The sequence below is a fragment of the Maniola jurtina genome, chromosome 20 (assembly GCF_905333055.1).
Source record: "Maniola jurtina chromosome 20, ilManJurt1.1, whole genome shotgun sequence".
Taxonomy (NCBI): domain Eukaryota; kingdom Metazoa; phylum Arthropoda; class Insecta; order Lepidoptera; family Nymphalidae; genus Maniola; species Maniola jurtina.
This window is the reverse complement of record NC_060048.1, coordinates 6,792,046-6,810,771: the sequence shown is the minus strand read 5'-3', so window position 1 is coordinate 6,810,771 and position 18,726 is coordinate 6,792,046. Positions and strand designations below refer to the sequence as shown.

At 40.7% G+C, this 18,726-nt stretch overlaps 1 protein-coding gene across 9 annotated transcripts in view; it reads right to left on the bottom strand.

Moving 5' to 3' along the window:
- Nucleotides 1-139: 139 nt before the first annotated feature.
- Nucleotides 140-18,726, bottom strand: part of LOC123875436 (titin) — a 45,565-nt gene continuing 26,978 nt past the window's right edge. The window contains exons 3-6 of one of the 9 annotated variants that reach the window (XM_045921258.1): nucleotides 9,832-11,135; nucleotides 4,289-9,739; nucleotides 3,728-4,114; nucleotides 140-2,707 (exon numbers count right to left, since the gene is read on the bottom strand). In XM_045921258.1, coding sequence (XP_045777214.1) covers nucleotides 441-2,707; nucleotides 3,728-4,114; nucleotides 4,289-9,739; nucleotides 9,832-11,135 — 9,409 coding nt within the window. In that variant the 3' untranslated portion in view covers nucleotides 140-440. Of the gene's footprint in view, nucleotides 2,735-3,727; nucleotides 9,740-9,831; nucleotides 11,136-11,630; nucleotides 11,735-18,726 lie in introns of those variants that run through there. The other 8 variants (XM_045921257.1, XM_045921259.1, XM_045921261.1 and 5 more) reach the window with 8 other exon arrangements.

Genomic DNA, 18,726 nt, shown 5'->3' with positions numbered 1-18,726 from the left:
AACAAGCAAATTACGATAAAGATGGTTTTAGGTAGGAAAATATTGGCCCAGTGGCCTGCGCAGTCGCAGGTTCAAGGTCTTTTTTCAGAACATCAGTTGTGATGACTGGATGAGACAGGGGGGTGAATCGAAGAAATTGAAACACTATTTTTTTATAAAAATTTATTACATGGCAATGTTTGACAAACTAAAATTATAATTTAATTGTCATTGTTATAATCAAAAATATAATATATTAAGATTATTATGCGTTTATAAAGTATAATCTTTATTAAAAGGCACATTACAATAATGAATAATACAAGACTAGCAATGTTAGCAAGTAATATTGTGTAAAATGATTTTTATAAAATAAAAATGTTATTAATAAGAAACATAATATTTCAAAGCGCCAGTAAATAGGGAATGATTGTTTCACGTTAGTTTACATTGAGAAAATCTTATTTGGACGGTTGTTGAGTAATTTTCGATGTATAGAATTGGTGCTCGCGGGAATCGCGAGTGTGTTTGAATGGCGTCCGAGGAGCTTCGATCATAGTAGCTGGACATTTTCCATGAACGTGGGTTGTAAATTCACGCTTGTAACTTGTTCCGCCATCTCCTAGGACAAAGCTCGAAGTATTTCCATGTCGAGCATGACGTTCCACTCTCTCTACTCGCTCACTGCGTTCCGATCGATCCACTTGGTTAGACCTCGAGAAGCCACCGTAGCGAGCTTCAGAGTGACCATAAAACTCACCGCCAACTCGAAGGTTATCTCGTATAACCACATGAGGTGTACGTTCTACGACCAAAGTAGATTGACCATCTCTTTTTTCTTGGCGTCGTGTGTCCACGTGTTCGCTATGTTGCGATATGACAGCTACATTATCGCGAGTAGAGCGATGCATGGAGCTAATGCTTTTTCTATCAGCGCTTTGCGTTGAATTGCTTATGTAGTCGCCCCGTTCATTGAGATTTGTAATGCTCTTTCGTTGCGCAGCTGCAGTGGAACTTGTTGAATGTTGAGCCTCGGTCGTCGACGTGACGCCCTTGCGATGGAGAACGGCGTTATTGCTAGATGCATCGGATACTAAGTCTGAAGTTCGCTTATGGTGGCCAGCTCGTGATGTTGTTGATGTAACTGGACTATCGCCACCACCGTGCATAGCTCTCTGAAATTCAAGGCTCGTTTTCGTAACACTGTCACTTAATTGATTTCTGTTAACAGTGTGCGACTGGTTTATTGATGTCTTTGAAATGTTCTGCTCCAAATGACTAGATGACGATACATTAGATGATGAACCCATTGTACGTTGAATGTGGTGATCGGAAGAATGGGTGGTATGACGTTGCTGAGAATTTAAATTCTGTTCCGGAACGACGTGATGTCCAGGCGATTTTTCAATTACTTGTTTATTTTGAATGTATTCACCACTTAGATGTTTTTGTGTTTGTCTATCATTAATAATGTGCTGTTTTGACTGAGATGTATCTTGGGAACGAACATTGGACGATATGTGGCTGTGATGGGAATGAGTTTGATTTTCTGAAGTGGTTGAATGCTGGTCCGACCCCACCAATTTGTGAGGCGTTTCACTTCGACTAATATACTGTTGAGTTAATCGATCTCTATTCTGATCGTCGTGCTTCTCTCTTACTATGTAAGTAGTGTTACAGGCATTTGTTTCAGAGCGATTATCGAACCCATCACGCTTACGTGTGATGTTATTGCTTGTTACATGATCGGACACAATGTTATCTGATGTATTTCCAACTTGCTTATAACGAACTCCATTACGGTCTTCAGGAACACTTTTGACAGAAGGGCTTCTTAAATCACCATCAGTGATTGTAGTAACTTCAACGTTCCTTGTTACGTTGACCCATTTTCCAGCAATTAACTTCTTTTCAGTTATTTGCTTAACTGTTTTATGTGTAGAAGATGAAACACTCTTGATATTTCTTGAATCAATTTTGTTTTGAATATTTCTATCCGTAGAATGTCTAGATGTTGAACGATCTGTTATAGAACGGTCTGTTGCGTCTTGAGAGCGATCAATCTTTTTGTTTGAAGTTGTGTCAATATTATTCTGCATTTCACTTCGAGTATGACTTGAGGTGGACTTTTGGACAAATGTTCCCGATTGAACATGTTTAGATTCTTCAGTGGTAGTGCTTTGCAGGCCAACATGTTTAGTCGTATGCATCTGAGATTTATGCAAATTGCTGTCATGATGCATATCGGTAGTAGACGTAGCAATATGCGATTTAACATCACGATCTGATTGAGATTTTATAACATCTGTAGGTTTATGTGTAGAAGTAACTTTAGAACCATATCTTGAGCTCGAGATATCAATACGGTCATCTACAGTTTCACGAGGTTGTCCTTTATCATCGGGACCTAAATGACGAGGAATATGACGGTCAGTCTCATGATCAGGCCTTGGACCATCTTTATGATCACCAGGTTTACCAGGTCCTGGATAAACTTTAGTATCTTTTTCAAGATATAAATTATCTTTAGGTCGGATAGGGCTTGAGCGCTCACTAGGTTGCCATTGTGGTCGCTTAGAGTGATCGAAGTCACCTTCTGGTCTAAGATTATCTTTCGGACGAGTTTGTTCCGGCGTAACTCCTGGTTGCCAGTGTGATTGCTTAGGTCGATCAAACTCACCTTCTGGTCTCAAGTTATCTTTAGGACGGACTTGTTCGGGTGTTTCCCCTGGTTGCCACTGAGTTTTTGGTCTACTTTGCATATCACCCTCAGGGTATAAATTATCGAACCCGTCGCTCTTACGTGTGATGGTATTGCTTGTTATATGATCGGACACAATGTTATCTGATGTATGTCCAACTTGCTTATAATGAACTCCATTACGGTCTTCAGGAACACTTTTGACAGAAGGGCTTCTTAAATCACCATCAGTGATTGTAGTAACTTCAACGTTCCTTGTTACGTTGACCCATTTTCCAGCAATTAACTTCTTTTCAGTTATTTGCTTAACTGTTTTATGTGTAGAAGATGAAACACTCTTGATATTTCTTGAATCAATTTTGTTTTGAATATTTCTATCCGTAGAATGTCTAGATGTTGAACGATCTGTTATAGAACGGTCTGTTGCATCTTGAGAGCGATCAATCTTTTTGATTGAAGTTGTGTCAATATTATTCTGCATTTCACTTCGAGTATGACTTGAGGTGGACTTTTGGACAAATGTTCCCGATTGAACATGTTTAGATTCTTCAGTGGTAGTGCTTTGCAGGCCAACATGTTTAGTCGTATGCATCTGAGATTTATGCAAATTGCTGTCATGATGCACATCGGTAGTAGACGTAGCAATATGCGATTTAACATCACGATCGGATTGAGATTTTATAACATCTGTAGGTTTATCTGTAGGTTGTCTTTTATCATCGGGACCTAAATGACGAGGAATATGACGGTCAGTCTCATGATCAGGCCTTGGACCATCTTTATGATCACCAGGTTTACCAGGTCCTGGATAAACTTTACTATCTTTTTCAAGATATAAATTATCTTTAGGTCGAATAGGGCTTGGGCGCTCACTAGGTTGCCATTGTGGTCGCTTAGAATGATCGAAGTCACCTTCCGGTCTAAGGTTATCTTTTGGCCGAATTTGCTCAGGCGTCTCCCCTGGTTGCCATTGTGATTTATTAGGTCGATCGAAGTCACCTTCCGGCCCAAGATTATCTTTCGTCCGAATTGGCTCTGCTTTATCACCTGGTTGCCAGTGTGGTCTTTTAGGGCGATCGAAGTCACCTTCTGGCCTAAGGTTATCTTTCGGCCGAATTTGCTCTGGAGTATCCCCTGGTTGCCATTGTGATTTTTTAGGGCGGTCGAAGTCACCTTCTGGTCTAAGATTGTCTTTCGGGCGAGTTTGTTCCGGTGAAACGCCTGGTTGCCAGTGTGCTTGCTTAGGTCGATCAAAGTCACCTTCAGGTCTCAAGTTATCTTTAGGACGGACTTGCTCAGGTGTTTCCCCTGATTGCCATTGTGTTTTTTTAGGGCGATCGAAGTCACCTTCTGGCCTAAGATTATCTTTCGGCCGAATTTGTTCTGGAGTATCTCCTGGTTGCCATTGAGATTTTTTAGGGCGGTCGAAGTCACCTTCTGATCTAAGATTATCTTTTGGACGAGTTTGTTCCGGCCTAACGCCTGGTTGCCAGTGTGGTTGCTTAGGCCGATCAAACTCACCTTCTGGCCTAAGGTTATCTTTCGGCCGAATTTGTTCTGGAGTATCCCCTGGTTGCCATTGTGATTTTTTAGGGCGGTCGAAGTCACCTTCTGGTCTAAGATTATCTTTCGGACGAGTTTGTTCCGGCGTAACTCCTGGTTGCCAGTGTGATTGCTTAGGTCGATCAAACTCACCTTCTGGTCTCAAGTTATCTTTAGGACGGACTTGATCGGGTGTTTCCCCTGGTTGCCATTGAGTTTTTGGTCTACTTTGCATTTCACCCTCAGGGTATAAATTATCTTGTGGTTTTACCCATTTTGGTCTACCAGATTTATCAACTTCATCAGTAGGAGTTCTGTGTGGTTTGCCAGAATAAGGCGAATGTTGCTCTTCAGGTTTTCTAGGCTCTTCAGGACTATAAGTCTTGGGTCTATCCTGTTGATTTTCAGGTCCATCATATGGCCTACCAGGTGTAGATGTGCGATGAATCACGTACTGTGTAGAGTCGTCATGTGTAGTTTTAGTTGTTTTATCTGTATCTATGACTTCCTGTATTGTGTAAGTCATCTGCTTCGAAATAGGTGATTTTTCTTTCGGATGTCTATCATGGTATCTCTTTGGTGTTTCACCATTGAGGTCTTCAGGTGATTTACCCCGTTGATCTTTTGGTTGTTTATTGTCTGGGTAAGTGATTGCTGATTTCCGATCTATAACTTGTTTGAAGTCATCCCTACGAGTATGGTCTTCAAATACTCCTTCAATCTTAAGGTTATCTTCCCTACGAGTTAGTTTTACTCTTTGCCCTTTAACAACGCGGTAAGTATCCGAAGTTCGAACAGTATCCATTTTGCCTTCCATTTTAAGATTGTCTTCGTGTTTGACAATAGCCATTCTGTCTCCGGTTACAACGTTATAATCATTTCTCTGTTTCATATCTATAAATTCACCTTCTATCTTCAGATTGTCTTCTCTACGGATTATATCAACTCTTTCTATTTTTTGTCTCTGACGCAAATCTACATCTCTTTCGATTGTTATATTGTCAACTTGTTTGAAAGGCTTTCGCCTTTCTGCTGGTTGGGATGGAACAATTTCAGGTTTATAGAATTTGCCATCTGGTTTGAGGGTATCTTGTGGTTTGACCACTGGTGCTCTCTCTCCTTTCGTAGCACTGTAATCATTACGTGTTCGTAGGTCTATAAATTCACCCTCGGTTCTCAAATTGTCTTCTTGTTTTTTTATTACTATCTTCTCTGTTTTTTCTATTCGTTTGTAATCATCCCTTGCAACAACATTCATGTCACCTTCTGGTTTAAGGTTGTCTTGAGGTTTCTTCTGTACCGGTCTTTCACCTATGGGAGAGGATTTTGGCTTTTCCGGTCGAACAAACTCACCTTCGGGCTTAAGATTATCTTTAGGTTTCTTTACTTCTGGCCGTTCTGCTGGCCGCCATTCCTGAACTTCTGGTTGTTCGAATTCGCCCTCTGGTCTAAGATTATCTTTTGGTTTTTTAGGAGTTTGCCTTTCTGCAGGACGCCATTCTTCAGGTTTAGTTTGTTCAAAATCTCCTTCAGGTTTAAGATTATCTTTCGGCTTGTGCTGTACTGGACGCTCAGCAGGTCGCCACTTTACTTTATCAGGGGTTTCAAAGTCACCCTCTGGTTTAAGGTTATCTTCAGGTTTCTTTTGCTTGGGACGTTCTGCTGGTTTCCATTCATCTGGTTTCCGTTGTTCAAAATCGCCTTCAGGTCGCAAGTTATCTTCCGGTTTCTTTTGCTTAGGTCGCTCAGCCGGTCGCCATCTTTCCTTTTCAGGAGTTTCAAATTCACCTTCTGGTCTGAGATTGTCTTCGGGTCTCTTTTGTTTGGGCCGCTCTGCCGGTTGCCATTTGTCCGGTTTTCGTTGTTCAAAGTCACCTTCAGGTCGCAAGTTATCTTGCGGCTTCTTTTGTTTAGGTCTCTCAGCCGGTCGCCACTTTTCTTTTTCAGGGGTTTCAAAGTCACCTTCTGGCCTGAGATTGTCTTCGGGTTTTTTTTGTTTGGGACGTTCTGCTGGTTGCCATTCATCGGGTTTTCGTTGTTCAAAATTACCTTCAGGTCGCAAGTTATCTTCTGGCTTTCTCGCTTCACGACGCTCAGCAGGCCTCCACCTTTCTTTTTCCGGGGTATCAAAGTCACCTTCTGGTCTAAGATTATCTTTTGGTTTTTTAGGAGTTTGCCTTTCTGCAGGACGCCATTCTTCAGGTTTAGTTTGTTCGAAATCTCCTTCAGGTTTAAGATTATCTTTTGGCTTGTGCTGTACTGGACGCTCAGCAGGTCGCCACTTTACTTTATCAGGGGTTTCAAAGTCACCTTCCGGCTTAAGATTATCTTCAGGTTTCTTTTGCTTGGGACGTTCTGCTGGTTGCCACTCATCAGGTTTTCGTTGTTCAAAATCACCTTCGGGTCGCAGGTTATCTTCCGGCTTTTTCGCTTCACGACGCTCAGCAGGCCTCCACCTTTCTTTTTCTGGGGTATCGAAGTCACCTTCTGGCTTAAGATTATCTTGCGGTTTCTTTTGTTTAGGTCGCTCAGCTGGTCGCCACCTTTCCTTTTCAGGAGTTTCAAATTCACCTTCCGGCTTAAGATTATCTTCAGGTTTCTTTTGCTTGGGACGTTCTGCTGGTTGCCACTCATCAGGTTTCCGTTGTTCAAAATCACCTTCGGGTCGCAGGTTATCTTCCGGCTTTTTCGCTTCACGACGCTCAGCAGGCCTCCATCTTTCTTTTTCTGGAGTATCAAAATCACCTTCTGGCTTAAGATTATCTTGAGGTTTCTTTTGTTTAGGTCGCTCAGCCGGTCGCCACCTTTCCTTTTCAGGAGTTTCAAATTCACCTTCTGGTTTGAGATTGTCTTCAGGTTTCTTTTGTTTAGGACGTTCTGCTGGTTGCCATTTATCGGGTTTTCGTTGTTCAAAATCACCTTCAGGTCGCAAGTTATCTTCCGGTTTTTTCGCTTCGCGACGCTCAGCAGGCCTCCATCTTTCTTTTTCTGGGGTATCGAAGTCACCTTCTGGCTTAAGATTGTCTTCAGGTTTCTTTTGCTTAGGACGTTCTGCTGGTTGCCATTCATCTGGTTTTCGTTGTTCAAAATCACCTTCGGGTCGCAAGTTATCTTCCGGCTTTTTCGCTTCACGACGCTCAGCAGGCCTCCATCTTTCTTTTTCTGGGGTATCAAAGTCACCTTCTGGCTTAAGATTATCTTGCGGTTTCTTTTGTTTAGGTCGCTCAGCCGGTCGCCACCTTTCCTTTTCAGGGGTTTCAAATTCACCTTCTGGTTTGAGATTGTCTTCAGGTTTCTTTTGTTTAGGACGTTCTGCTGGTTGCCATTTATCGGGTTTTCGTTGTTCAAAATCACCTTCAGGTCGCAAGTTATCTTCCGGTTTTTTCGCTTCGCGACGCTCAGCAGGCCTCCATCTTTCTTTTTCTGGGGTATCGAAGTCACCTTCTGGCTTAAGATTGTCTTCAGGTTTCTTTTGCTTAGGACGTTCTGCTGGTTGCCATTCATCTGGTTTTCGTTGTTCAAAATCACCTTCGGGTCGCAAGTTATCTTCCGGCTTTTTCGCTTCACGACGCTCAGCAGGCCTCCATCTTTCTTTTTCTGGGGTATCAAAGTCACCTTCTGGCTTAAGATTATCTTCAGGTTTCTTTTGCTTAGGACGTTCTGCTGGTTGCCATTCATCTGGTTTCCGTTGTTCAAAATCACCTTCGGGTCGCAAGTTATCTTCCGGCTTTTTCGCTTCACGGCGCTCAGCAGGCCTCCATCTTTCTTTTTCTGGGGTATCAAAGTCACCTTCTGGCTTAAGATTATCTTGCGGTTTCTTTTGTTTAGGTCGCTCAGCCGGTCGCCATCTTTCCTTTTCAGGAGTTTCAAATTCACCTTCTGGCTTAAGATTGTCTTCGGGTCTTTTTTGTTTGGGACGTTCTGCTGGTTGCCATTCATCGGGTTTTCGTTGTTCAAAATCACCTTCAGGTCGCAAGTTATCTTCTGGCTTTTTCGCTTCGCGACGCTCAGCAGGCCTCCATCTTTCTTTTTCTGGGGTATCAAAGTCACCTTCTGGCTTAAGATTATCTTCAGGTTTCTTTTGCTTAGGACGTTCTGCTGGTTGCCATTCATCTGGTTTTCGTTGTTCAAAATCACCTTCGGGTCGCAAGTTATCTTCCGGCTTTTTCGCTTCAAGACGCTCAGCAGGCCTCCATCTTTCTTTTTCTGGGGTATCAAAGTCACCTTCTGGCTTAAGATTATCTTGCGGTTTCTTTTGTTTAGGTCGCTCAGCCGGTCGCCATCTTTCCTTTTCAGGAGTTTCAAATTCACCTTCTGGCTTAAGATTGTCTTCGGGTCTTTTTTGTTTGGGACGTTCTGCTGGTTGCCATTCATCGGGTTTTCGTTGTTCAAAATCACCTTCAGGTCGCAAGTTATCTTCCGGCTTTTTCGCTTCACGACGCTCAGCAGGCCTCCACCTTTCTTTTTCTGGGGTATCAAAGTCACCTTCTGGCTTAAGATTATCTTCAGGCTTCTTTTGCTTAGGACGTTCTGCTGGTTGCCATTCATCTGGTTTTCGTTGTTCAAAATCACCTTCGGGTCGCAAGTTATCTTCCGGCTTTTTCGCTTCACGACGCTCAGCAGGCCTCCATCTTTCTTTTTCTGGGGTATCAAAGTCACCTTCTGGCTTAAGATTATCTTGCGGTTTCTTTTGTTTAGGTCGCTCAGCCGGTCGCCATCTTTCCTTTTCAGGAGTTTCAAATTCACCTTCTGGCTTAAGATTGTCTTCGGGTCTTTTTTGTTTGGGACGTTCTGCTGGTTGCCATTCATCGGGTTTTCGTTGTTCAAAATCACCTTCAGGTCGCAAGTTATCTTCCGGCTTTTTCGCTTCACGGCGCTCAGCAGGCCTCCACCTTTCTTTTTCTGGAGTATCAAAGTCACCTTCCGGCTTTAGATTATCTTCAGGTTTCTTTTGCTTGGGACGTTCTGCTGGTTGCCATTTTTCTTTTTCAGGAGTCGTAAATTCACCTTCAGGACGTAGATTATCTTCAGGTTTCTTTTGTTTTGGACGTTCTGCTGGTCGCCATTCTTCGTGCTTCGGAGTTTCAAAGTCACCCTCTGGTCTAAGATTATCTTTTGGTTTTTTAACATCAGGGCGTTTCAGCCTTCTTTCCTCATAAGCCTGATATTCTTCTTGTGTTGTAGTGATGGTTTCAACGTCTTCAGTAGAATGAAACTTTTCAAAATCTTCCTTAGTCCAAGTTCGACGTCTTTGTGGACGTTCAACTGTTGTTGTTTTTTCAGGAAAATCTTTTTGGTTTGAAGTTACAAAGTCTATTTCACCTTCGCGTATTAAGTTGTCAGTTTTCTTTTTAGCCAAAATTGTTCTTTCTATAGTATCGGTATAGTCAACAAATTCTGACATCGATGTAGTTTCAGTAGTCATATCACCTTCTATTTTCGTCCAAGTATTACGTCGAACTGGTTTTGATCTCTCAACAGGTTTCACAGTATACTCGGAGCGAGATGTTGTTGTATCTGCAAATAATATTAAAAAAGTTATTAACCTCTTTAATGTAACGAAAAATACATGAATGGCAAGGATAGTATTACTTGTTAGTATACCATACCTGTGAACTCTCCTTCAGTTATAATATTATCAGTGCGTCGTATTATTTCAGCTCTTTCGCCAGTCACAACCCTGTAATCTCCAGTTATTGTTCTTGTAGTTGTAAATTCTCCTTCTGGATGCAAATTATCTTGAGGTTTCTTCTGTTGAGGTCTTTCGGCTGGTTTCCATTCCTCTTTCTTAGGAGTGGTAAATTCTCCTTCGGGCTTTAAATTATCTTCAGGACGTTTCATGGGTTCTCTTTCAGCTGGTCGCCATTTTTCAGGTGTTTGCCTTTCAAAATCACCCTCAGGTTTAAGGTTGTCTTCTGGTTTCTTTTGTTTTGGTCGTTCTGCTGGTTTCCAAGGTTCCTTCTTTGGCATCGTAAACTCTCCTTCGGGATACAAGTTATCTTCTGGTTTCGTCTGCCTCGGACGTTCAGCCGGCCGCCAAGGCTCCTTTACTGGAGAGGTAAACTCACCTTCTGATCTGAGATTATCTGCCGGGCGACGAACGGGAGCTCGGTCTCCAGGTTGCCATACTTCTGGCCTTCTGTGCTCAAAATCACCTTCAGGTTTCAGATTATCCTCAGGTTTACGTATAGGAGCCCTATCTCCAGGACGCCATTCCTCTGGTTTACGTTTTTCAAAGTCTCCTTCCGGATATAAATTGTCTTCTGGTTTCTTTTGCTTCGGACGTTCAGCCGGTCTCCAGGGCTCCTTTTCTGGAGAAGTAAATTCACCTTCTGATCTGAGATTATCCACAGGGCGTCGAACAGGAGCTCGGTCTCCAGGTTGCCATACTTCTGGCCTTCTGTGCTCAAAATCACCTTCAGGTTTCAAATTATCCTCAGGTCTACGTATAGGGGCCCTATCTCCAGGACGCCATTCCTCAGGTTTACGTTTTTCAAAGTCTCCTTCAGGATGTAAATTATCTTCCGGTTTTTTGGGCTTTTGACGTTCAGCTGGGCGCCATGGTTCCTTTTCAGGAGTATCAAATTCACCTTCAGGCTTCAGGTTATCTTGAGGGCGACGAGTCGGAGCTCTATCACCCGGACGCCATTCTTCAGGTTTCGGTCTCTCGAATTCTCCTTCAGGTTTCAGGTTGTCTTCGGGTTTCGTAGGCTTAGGCCGCTCGGCAGGTTGCCAGCGAGGACGTTCCGGTTCCTGAAAGTCGCCTTCAAGCCGCAAGTGGTCTTCGTGATGGACGGCCGTAGTGCGACTGACATGTTTTTCGTCGTAATCTTGTTTGTATGCGGAGACCACGCTCGTGTGCTCCACGTCGAACAATGGCTCCGGGACATCGTTGTGTAGGCAACGGTGGCGCCTGTCAACAAAATATTTTTCTATTAGGAAAAACTTATTAAGAAAGCTATGCATAATAACTACATATTATTATTATAAAATAATAAATAATAATGTTATTACCGGGGCCTGGTGATATGAAATTTTTTAAGTAGGTAGGTATGTCGCGGGCGTTAAACCATAGGGGTGTAAAACAAAAATGCGAATTAACCATTTTAATGATAAGTATGTATTTGGTTTCCTAACGTACCATTAAGTACGATGAAGTACCATATATATTTATATACCCAGGTAAAATGCAAAAACAGCTATTTAGTGAGTTGTATTTCCTGAATAGTTAGAGCCTAGGGTGCTCCGGCTCATATTATTACAGGCTCTTTTTCTGGGTAGTCCCGTTGTCCCCGCTAGTCGTGTCCCCGTTAACGGGACAACGGGATCCGAATAAAATTATTAAAAACTTGCCCCGTTCTCCCCTTATCTGATCCGCTTAGCGGGGACAACGAAAATGGCTTCGTACCATTTGACACGATATGGATGCAAGTACAAAGGAAAACGTCGTGGTGGCGGCAGCGGCGGCAGCGTCAACGGTTCGGCCATCACACGCGTCCATCGCGCCCACTACTGTTCACTCTACTCGAACACTTTGATCACAATCATAAACTGTCTGTTTTGTTTGAAAAAGCATATTATTCCTCTTGCAGGATTCGCTTACAGGTACGTCGAATTGACCTAGATCTATTCTGTCTAGGTATTAGGTCTAGGTGTATTAGTCTGAATTTTATTATTAATAGAGCCGTTTTTACGATTTTAATGTATAGGTATTTATAATTGTTTTGGTTTGTTTTTTTAGGTCCTTTTATTCAACTTAGTTGGGTTTGGTGGAACGAATCTAAGTACGTAAGACTTAGGTACCTACTACTTCTATACATATTATTTTTAAGGACTTGACTACTCGTTATAGGTACCTAGTCTATGTTTAACATAGAAAACAAAATAAATTAAATTATACTAGATGACGCCCGCTATTTCAACCGCGTGGTTTTAGGTTTTTTTAAAACCCTGCGGGAACTTTCATTTTCCGGGATGAAGTGGATCCTATGTTCATCCCTGGGATGTGAGCTATATAGGTGGGTACCTTTCGTCAAAATCGGTTTAACAGAAGAACGGTGAAAAGCTAGCACAAAGACAGATATACATTTTCGCTATTTATATTATATTATTATGTATTATTCTGAAAAATCTATTTTGGTTATTTCAAAACAACCGATTTATATTTATAGATGTTGTATTTGAAAACCACACGCAGTTTTCACAACGCTGAATGATCATCGTCATAGCAGGGCTAGATTAGGTACAAAGATTGTCTTATTAGAGCAAAACCAATTACTTCAATAGGTACACTTGCTTTTATGCTTTTAAGGTTTACTTCAATTGCCGTCCTAAGTAGGTAAATTTTCCATACACTTCCAGGCGAAACATTGGATAACACTTCAGGTATGAGATTAAATCGTAGTAACAATATTTCAGTTACTTGATAAATCGTTACCGGGACGCCCGGACCGCCGCGTGCAGTTTGGCTGACTGCCGTGAAGCCTTTGTTTCCATCGCAGCAGAAAATTAAATCGACTTATGAATTAAGCTGAAAACTAAAACCCGACTAGGTACGATCGTCTTAATAAACGCTGAAATATTATAGGTAGTAAAATTGTTTTCTATCGCTTATGTTGTAGTACATTTATTTTTGAACTCAGAATTTTCTCCTCTTTCATTTGACACCCCACTCGCTACGATAGTAAAAAAAATCTTTGTGATGTCCTAAATTATCAATAATTATGTAATTTTAATTGGATTAGGTACGTTTAAAGGTAAGTAAATAGATTTACGTACTTATATTTTGTTATGTATATAGGGTTATAAACTTATAACTTATACGACTTCAACTTTACATAACGTCTTTCTTTTTACTTTATTCTGAGTTCTGACTTCTGACACAAGTTTGCCTTTGAATGCGATCTCACCTGGTGGTAAGTGATGATTCAGTCTAAGATGGAAGCCTCACTTGAAAGGGGTATGGTTACTTCACACCTTATCGCCTTTAACACGACAGCGTACCGGAACGCTAAATGGCTTGGCGGCATGGTTTTGTCGGTAGAGGGTGGTTACTAGCCACGGCCGAAACCTCCCACCAGACATATACTTACATATTTTACATTTATTTTTGAACTCAGAATTTTCTCCTCTTTCATTTGACACCCCACTCGCTACGATAGTAAAAAAAAATCTTTGTGGTGTCCTAAATTATCAATAATTATGTATTTTTAATTGAATTAGGTACGTTTAAAGGAAAGTAAATAGATTTACGTACTTATATTTTGTTATGTATATAGGGTTATAAACTTATAACTTATACGACTTCAACTTTACATAACGTCTTTCTTTTTACTTTATTCTGAGTTCTGACTTCTGACACTAGTTAGCCCTTGAATGCGATCTCACATGGTGGTAAGTGATGATTCAGTCTAAGATGGAAGCCTCACTTGAAAGGGGTATGGTTACTTCACACCTTATCGCCTTTAACACGACAGCGTACCGGAACGCTAAATGACTTGGCGGCACGGTTTTGTCGGTAGAGGGATGGTTACTAGCCACGGCCGAAGCCTCCCACCAGACATATACTTACATATTTTGAAGTTAACATATCTTGGTTAGCCAAAGGCATCGCCTTAAATAAATTAAAAATGATTAAGAGCGAAAGGATTAATTAACCGACGCTCTCTGCCTGTTTGCTCTGCAGAACAAAGAAGCTTTAGAAAATCAGTAGGTGGTTGTTCGGCTTCGGGCGCACAAACCGCCAAATATAGCGATGACTCAATACAGACATGCAATCCTCTTAACTCGGAGGATCCGTTCTGGGAAATGTTTCTTCAACTCAACAAGTATTAAATTGTACTGTTCGAAAAATACGGGAATGAAAAACTGTGTATTTGTAGCCTAGGCCCTAGATCTGCTAAATATTTCAAACATTTTGAAGATAGCGTTGGCATCGCGAAAATATGAATAACTAGCTGATACCCGCGACTTCGTTCGCGTGGATGTAGGTTTTTTAAAATTCCCGTAGAAACTCTTTGATTTTCCGGGATAAAAATTAGCCTATGTGCTAATCCAGGATATTATCTATCTCCATTCCGAATTTCAGCCAAATCCGTCCAGCAGTTTTTGCGTGAAGGAGTAACAAACATACTCACACAGACACACACACATACAAACTTTCGCCTTTATAATATTAGTGTGATGTGATAGTGTGATGTGATGTGATGTAATGTAATTAATATCGGCTTTCGTCTTTATGTCTATGCCATCCAACACTAAGTATAAGAAAAATTGCTCATTGATCAACTTTTTTTAGAACAAACAACAAGGATTATAGACTTGGTAAGAAGGTACAAACTACAGTCATACCTTTTGTAAAAGTCCAAGAATAAACCAAATGTTAAATATTTAATACCAATACCATCATAACATACCATCACGCTCATCCTTAGGTAGGTACCTACCTACTCGTAATTTGTCGCCTAGCGATGGGAATCAAACACTTTATACTCAACTCTCGTTCGTCGATCAATATCTAGTTCCAGGTAAATGACTTTAGACGTCATCCTTTTTAACCCCCGACCCAAAAAGAGGGGTGTTATAACTTTGACGTGTGTATCTGTGTGTCTGTCTGTGGCATCGTAGCTCCTAAAATAATGAACCGATTTTAATTTAGTTTTTTTTTTGTTTGAAAGGTGGCTTGATCGAGAGTGTTAGCTATAATCCAAGAAAATCGGTTCAGCCGTTTGAAAGTTATAAGTTATTATATGGTGAACGTTCAGGACCAAAATTCGCCGAGTTTTGCGTTGATGTCATGAGCCCTATTCTATAATATTACGTAGCAGATAACCCAGAATAATCGTTATCAGCCCTCATATTTACGATAGCTATAAGCTGTTCATACTGAACAATATTCACACTGAAAATTCTTTTAGCATAGTAAACTTTTACCATACCATAAAGAAATAGGTAAATGACTGCAAATTCATAAAAGGGATTTAAATTTTTAGATAAAAAATTCTAATCCGGACGTTTTTGCCCTAGCGGAATAAAACTGCACTGAAATTGAGTCGAAAGTTCATGGTTTCATTCATTGAATACATTTACAGTTCATTGAATACAAACTTGCACTCATTTCCAAGCCAAAAGTCTAAAACTGTGCTAAAATAATTGTCCCCCATTGATTTCGATCAAAACGGAATACTTAAACGTAATTACAGTAAAGCTTTCATCCAATTTTTGAAAGTTTTTGCTCCGGTAAGATTTTATTTCGAGCGATTCCACCGTTTTGTTCGTCAGTTGTTCCTTTATAAATTCAGGCAATTATGTAAACTTTAAAATCGACTTGTAGGCTAAATCTAGATAAATAGGCTAAAATCGTGACAAGGTACTATAGTTTTAAATAAGTATGGTTAATATCGAGTGAATAAAATGATTCAGGATAAAATGGCGCAACCGCAGATAGGTCATACAAGCAAACATTGTTTACTGCGAAGTGCAAGGCTGGCCGTGACACGATTCTTTGCTTGAAAATAAATCTTGTTGTCCTTATTGGATTTAATTTTTCTTTATACAAGTTTGCAACATGTTTGCAACGATTGGTAATTAATGTGATATTTTCCTCCTACTCGCTTACTCAATTTATCGAGGGCTTTCTTCGGTTTTGGATGTAGGACCTAGGTTTTCAAGAAAGTCCTAATCTCAGAGACGTCTTGAGTATTGACTATATTGGGCGCATTAAAGCATCAAATTAAAAGACACCCTGTATACAGCAACTGTTCAGCATTAGCACTTAGCACACGACTAGGTACTTAAAATGCATCTCAACCCAAATAGCCATTGAATGGTTTTGCAAGAACAGATGCGCGATGCATCTGCAGAATTTTTTGACTTAAAATTGAGTAGATAATATTATTATGGACCTTGAGTGACGTTAACTTGTAATGATTCATGTATGTACGTAATTTGCACGCCATTCCATGGCAAATATGGTGGTACCAATATAAATTTGTAATTACTATTTAACCCGCATTTAAGCAAATAAAATGTTTGATTTGATTTGATTTGAGGGTATTAAAGCATCAAATTACAAGACCGCCTGTATACAGTAACTGTTCAGCGTTAGCACTTAGCACACGACTACTTAAAATGCATCTAAACCCAAATAGCTATTGCCTGGTTTTGCAAGAACAGATGCGCGATGCAGCCTGACTCAGCGTATGGTGACGAGATCTTGCGTCTTGACTATATTGGGCGTATTACTCAACCGACAGAACGCTGGCTCCAGTGCGTAAGCATGTGTGATTATTAATTTGCTTTCATGTAATTGTTTGGGTCTTGTTTGAATGGCTGTAAGTACCTAACTACTACCACACTAGTGTTCGCAAAGAAATAGATACCTAGTCCAACCTGAACACAAGGCGTAAGACCGCACTGACACAATGTCAAAAAAACCGGTCAAGTGCGAGGTAGACTCGCGCACCGAGGGTTCCGTACTTGAGTATTTTGTCCAACACTTTGCACGATAAATCAAATACTATTATGCATAAAAATAAATAAAAATCTGTTTTAGAATGTACAGGTAAAGCCCTTTCATATTATACCCCACTTGGTATAGTTATCTTACTTTGAAAATTTAAACATATTTTTTTTTTAAATGACGTGACCACAAATTCGCGGTTTTTAGATTTATTCCTGTATATGTGCTATACGACCTACCTACCTGCCATGATTCTAGGACAACGGGAAGTACCCTATAGGTTTCTTGACAGACACGAGGAACGGACGGACCGACAGGCAGACAACAAAGTGATCCTATAAAGTATAAGGGTTCCGTTTTTCCTTTTGAGGTACGGCAAAAAACGTCAATAATTGGGATGAAACTCTCACAGTACTAATAGAGCATTATAATCAAACTTATGAGAAGTGAGCGCGCTCCCCAGCACTTTCCATTGCAACGTAGTTTAGTTCTCATTTGAATATTAAACCCATCAAACATAATATGAAAGTATACCTAAGTACCTACTACCTGCTACTGTTTCAACTTTAATCAGAATTGATCAACTAATTCAAGAACCCGAGAATCAAGCTCAAGATTGTCAAAAGGGTGAACAGAGGTCTATCTAAAGCTATAGCGTTTTATCTCTGTGTATCGTAATATTCATTGCTGAGAGTCGTGACCTCATCCAGTAATTACAATATGATGGGTATCATAGGATGAAAACTTCCCACCACGCTAGCTAAGTAGTATTAGCAAAGTCATAAAAGTCTTTCGGCATTTCGAAATCAAGTCGAAACTCGGATGCTGATTGCTGTTGTATTCCAATTACCTATTTTTAGTATTCAGGGTTCCGTACGCGAAGGGTACTAACGGGGCTCATGGACATACAGAACGTGCACGTATTTATTTTGCCGCTTTAACAACAAATAATAGAAATTTCAGTGGCCACCATGAAAATTATAAAAAAGTGTCATTTCTTCTACGATGGTACAGAACCCTTTGCGTGCGAGTCCGACTCGCACTTAACCGATTTTTATTACACGTTGAATTGCCATCACATTGTTAATAACAATAAAAGTCTGTTTTAATCTCTTCGCCATTTATTATTTTGGCGAATTGGAAATCTGAAATTAGCATTTTGGTATGGAAAAGATGCCGCCTCGGCGCGGTCGACGACGCGGAACCAAACCAACGACCCGACAACGTCGCGTCGTGAGAAGCACCTCGCCGAAATCAAGACAAGTTTGTACTAAATGTAAGCCATCGTACACACACAACGCCGATATGTCGCCGATTACGACGGATTCACGAAAATTCTCAATGAGAACTAGTAGCAAAGCTAGTAGTTAGGTAGTACTTAGGTAGATACTAGGGAGCTAGGTCTAGGTATACTCCATTTACATAAAATGTAGGTTCATGGTAGCTCTCTGGTCTTTAGTTAGTTATAGAAATTGATCAAAGCTTAAATTATCTAGATTGGTCCCTATTTCGTAGTAAGTAGATAGATGGAACTAAAAAGTTGACATGTCTAGGTTGCCATCCATACTAATATTATAAATGCGAAAGTGTGTCTGTCTGTCTCTCTGTCTGTCTGTCTGTCTGCTACGTTTTCACGGGCCAACCACTGAACCGATTTTAATGAAATTTGGTACAGACTTGGAATACATCCCGGGGAAGGACATAGGCTACTTTTTATCCTGGAAAATTGAAGAGTTCCTACAGGATTTTAAAAAACAGAACTCCACGCGGGTGAAGTCGCGGGCATCCTCTAGTGCTAAATAAATTCTGCCCTCGTTACTCTATTTGTAGTAATCGACACTATTGAGTTTTTCACTTTTTTACAAAAATGGACTTTCAAGGAGCCTTCTGGCACGCCAAAAAATTATTTTCAGGAAAATTTTCATTGGAAGTATTGTTTTTTGCTAAGATTTGTCATGAAAATTTTAGCTGTGCTAAGAAAAAGTGCAGTTTCTCCGAACCGTTATTTTGCAACTGCAGTGTTTTCAATATGAAGGGCAAAATG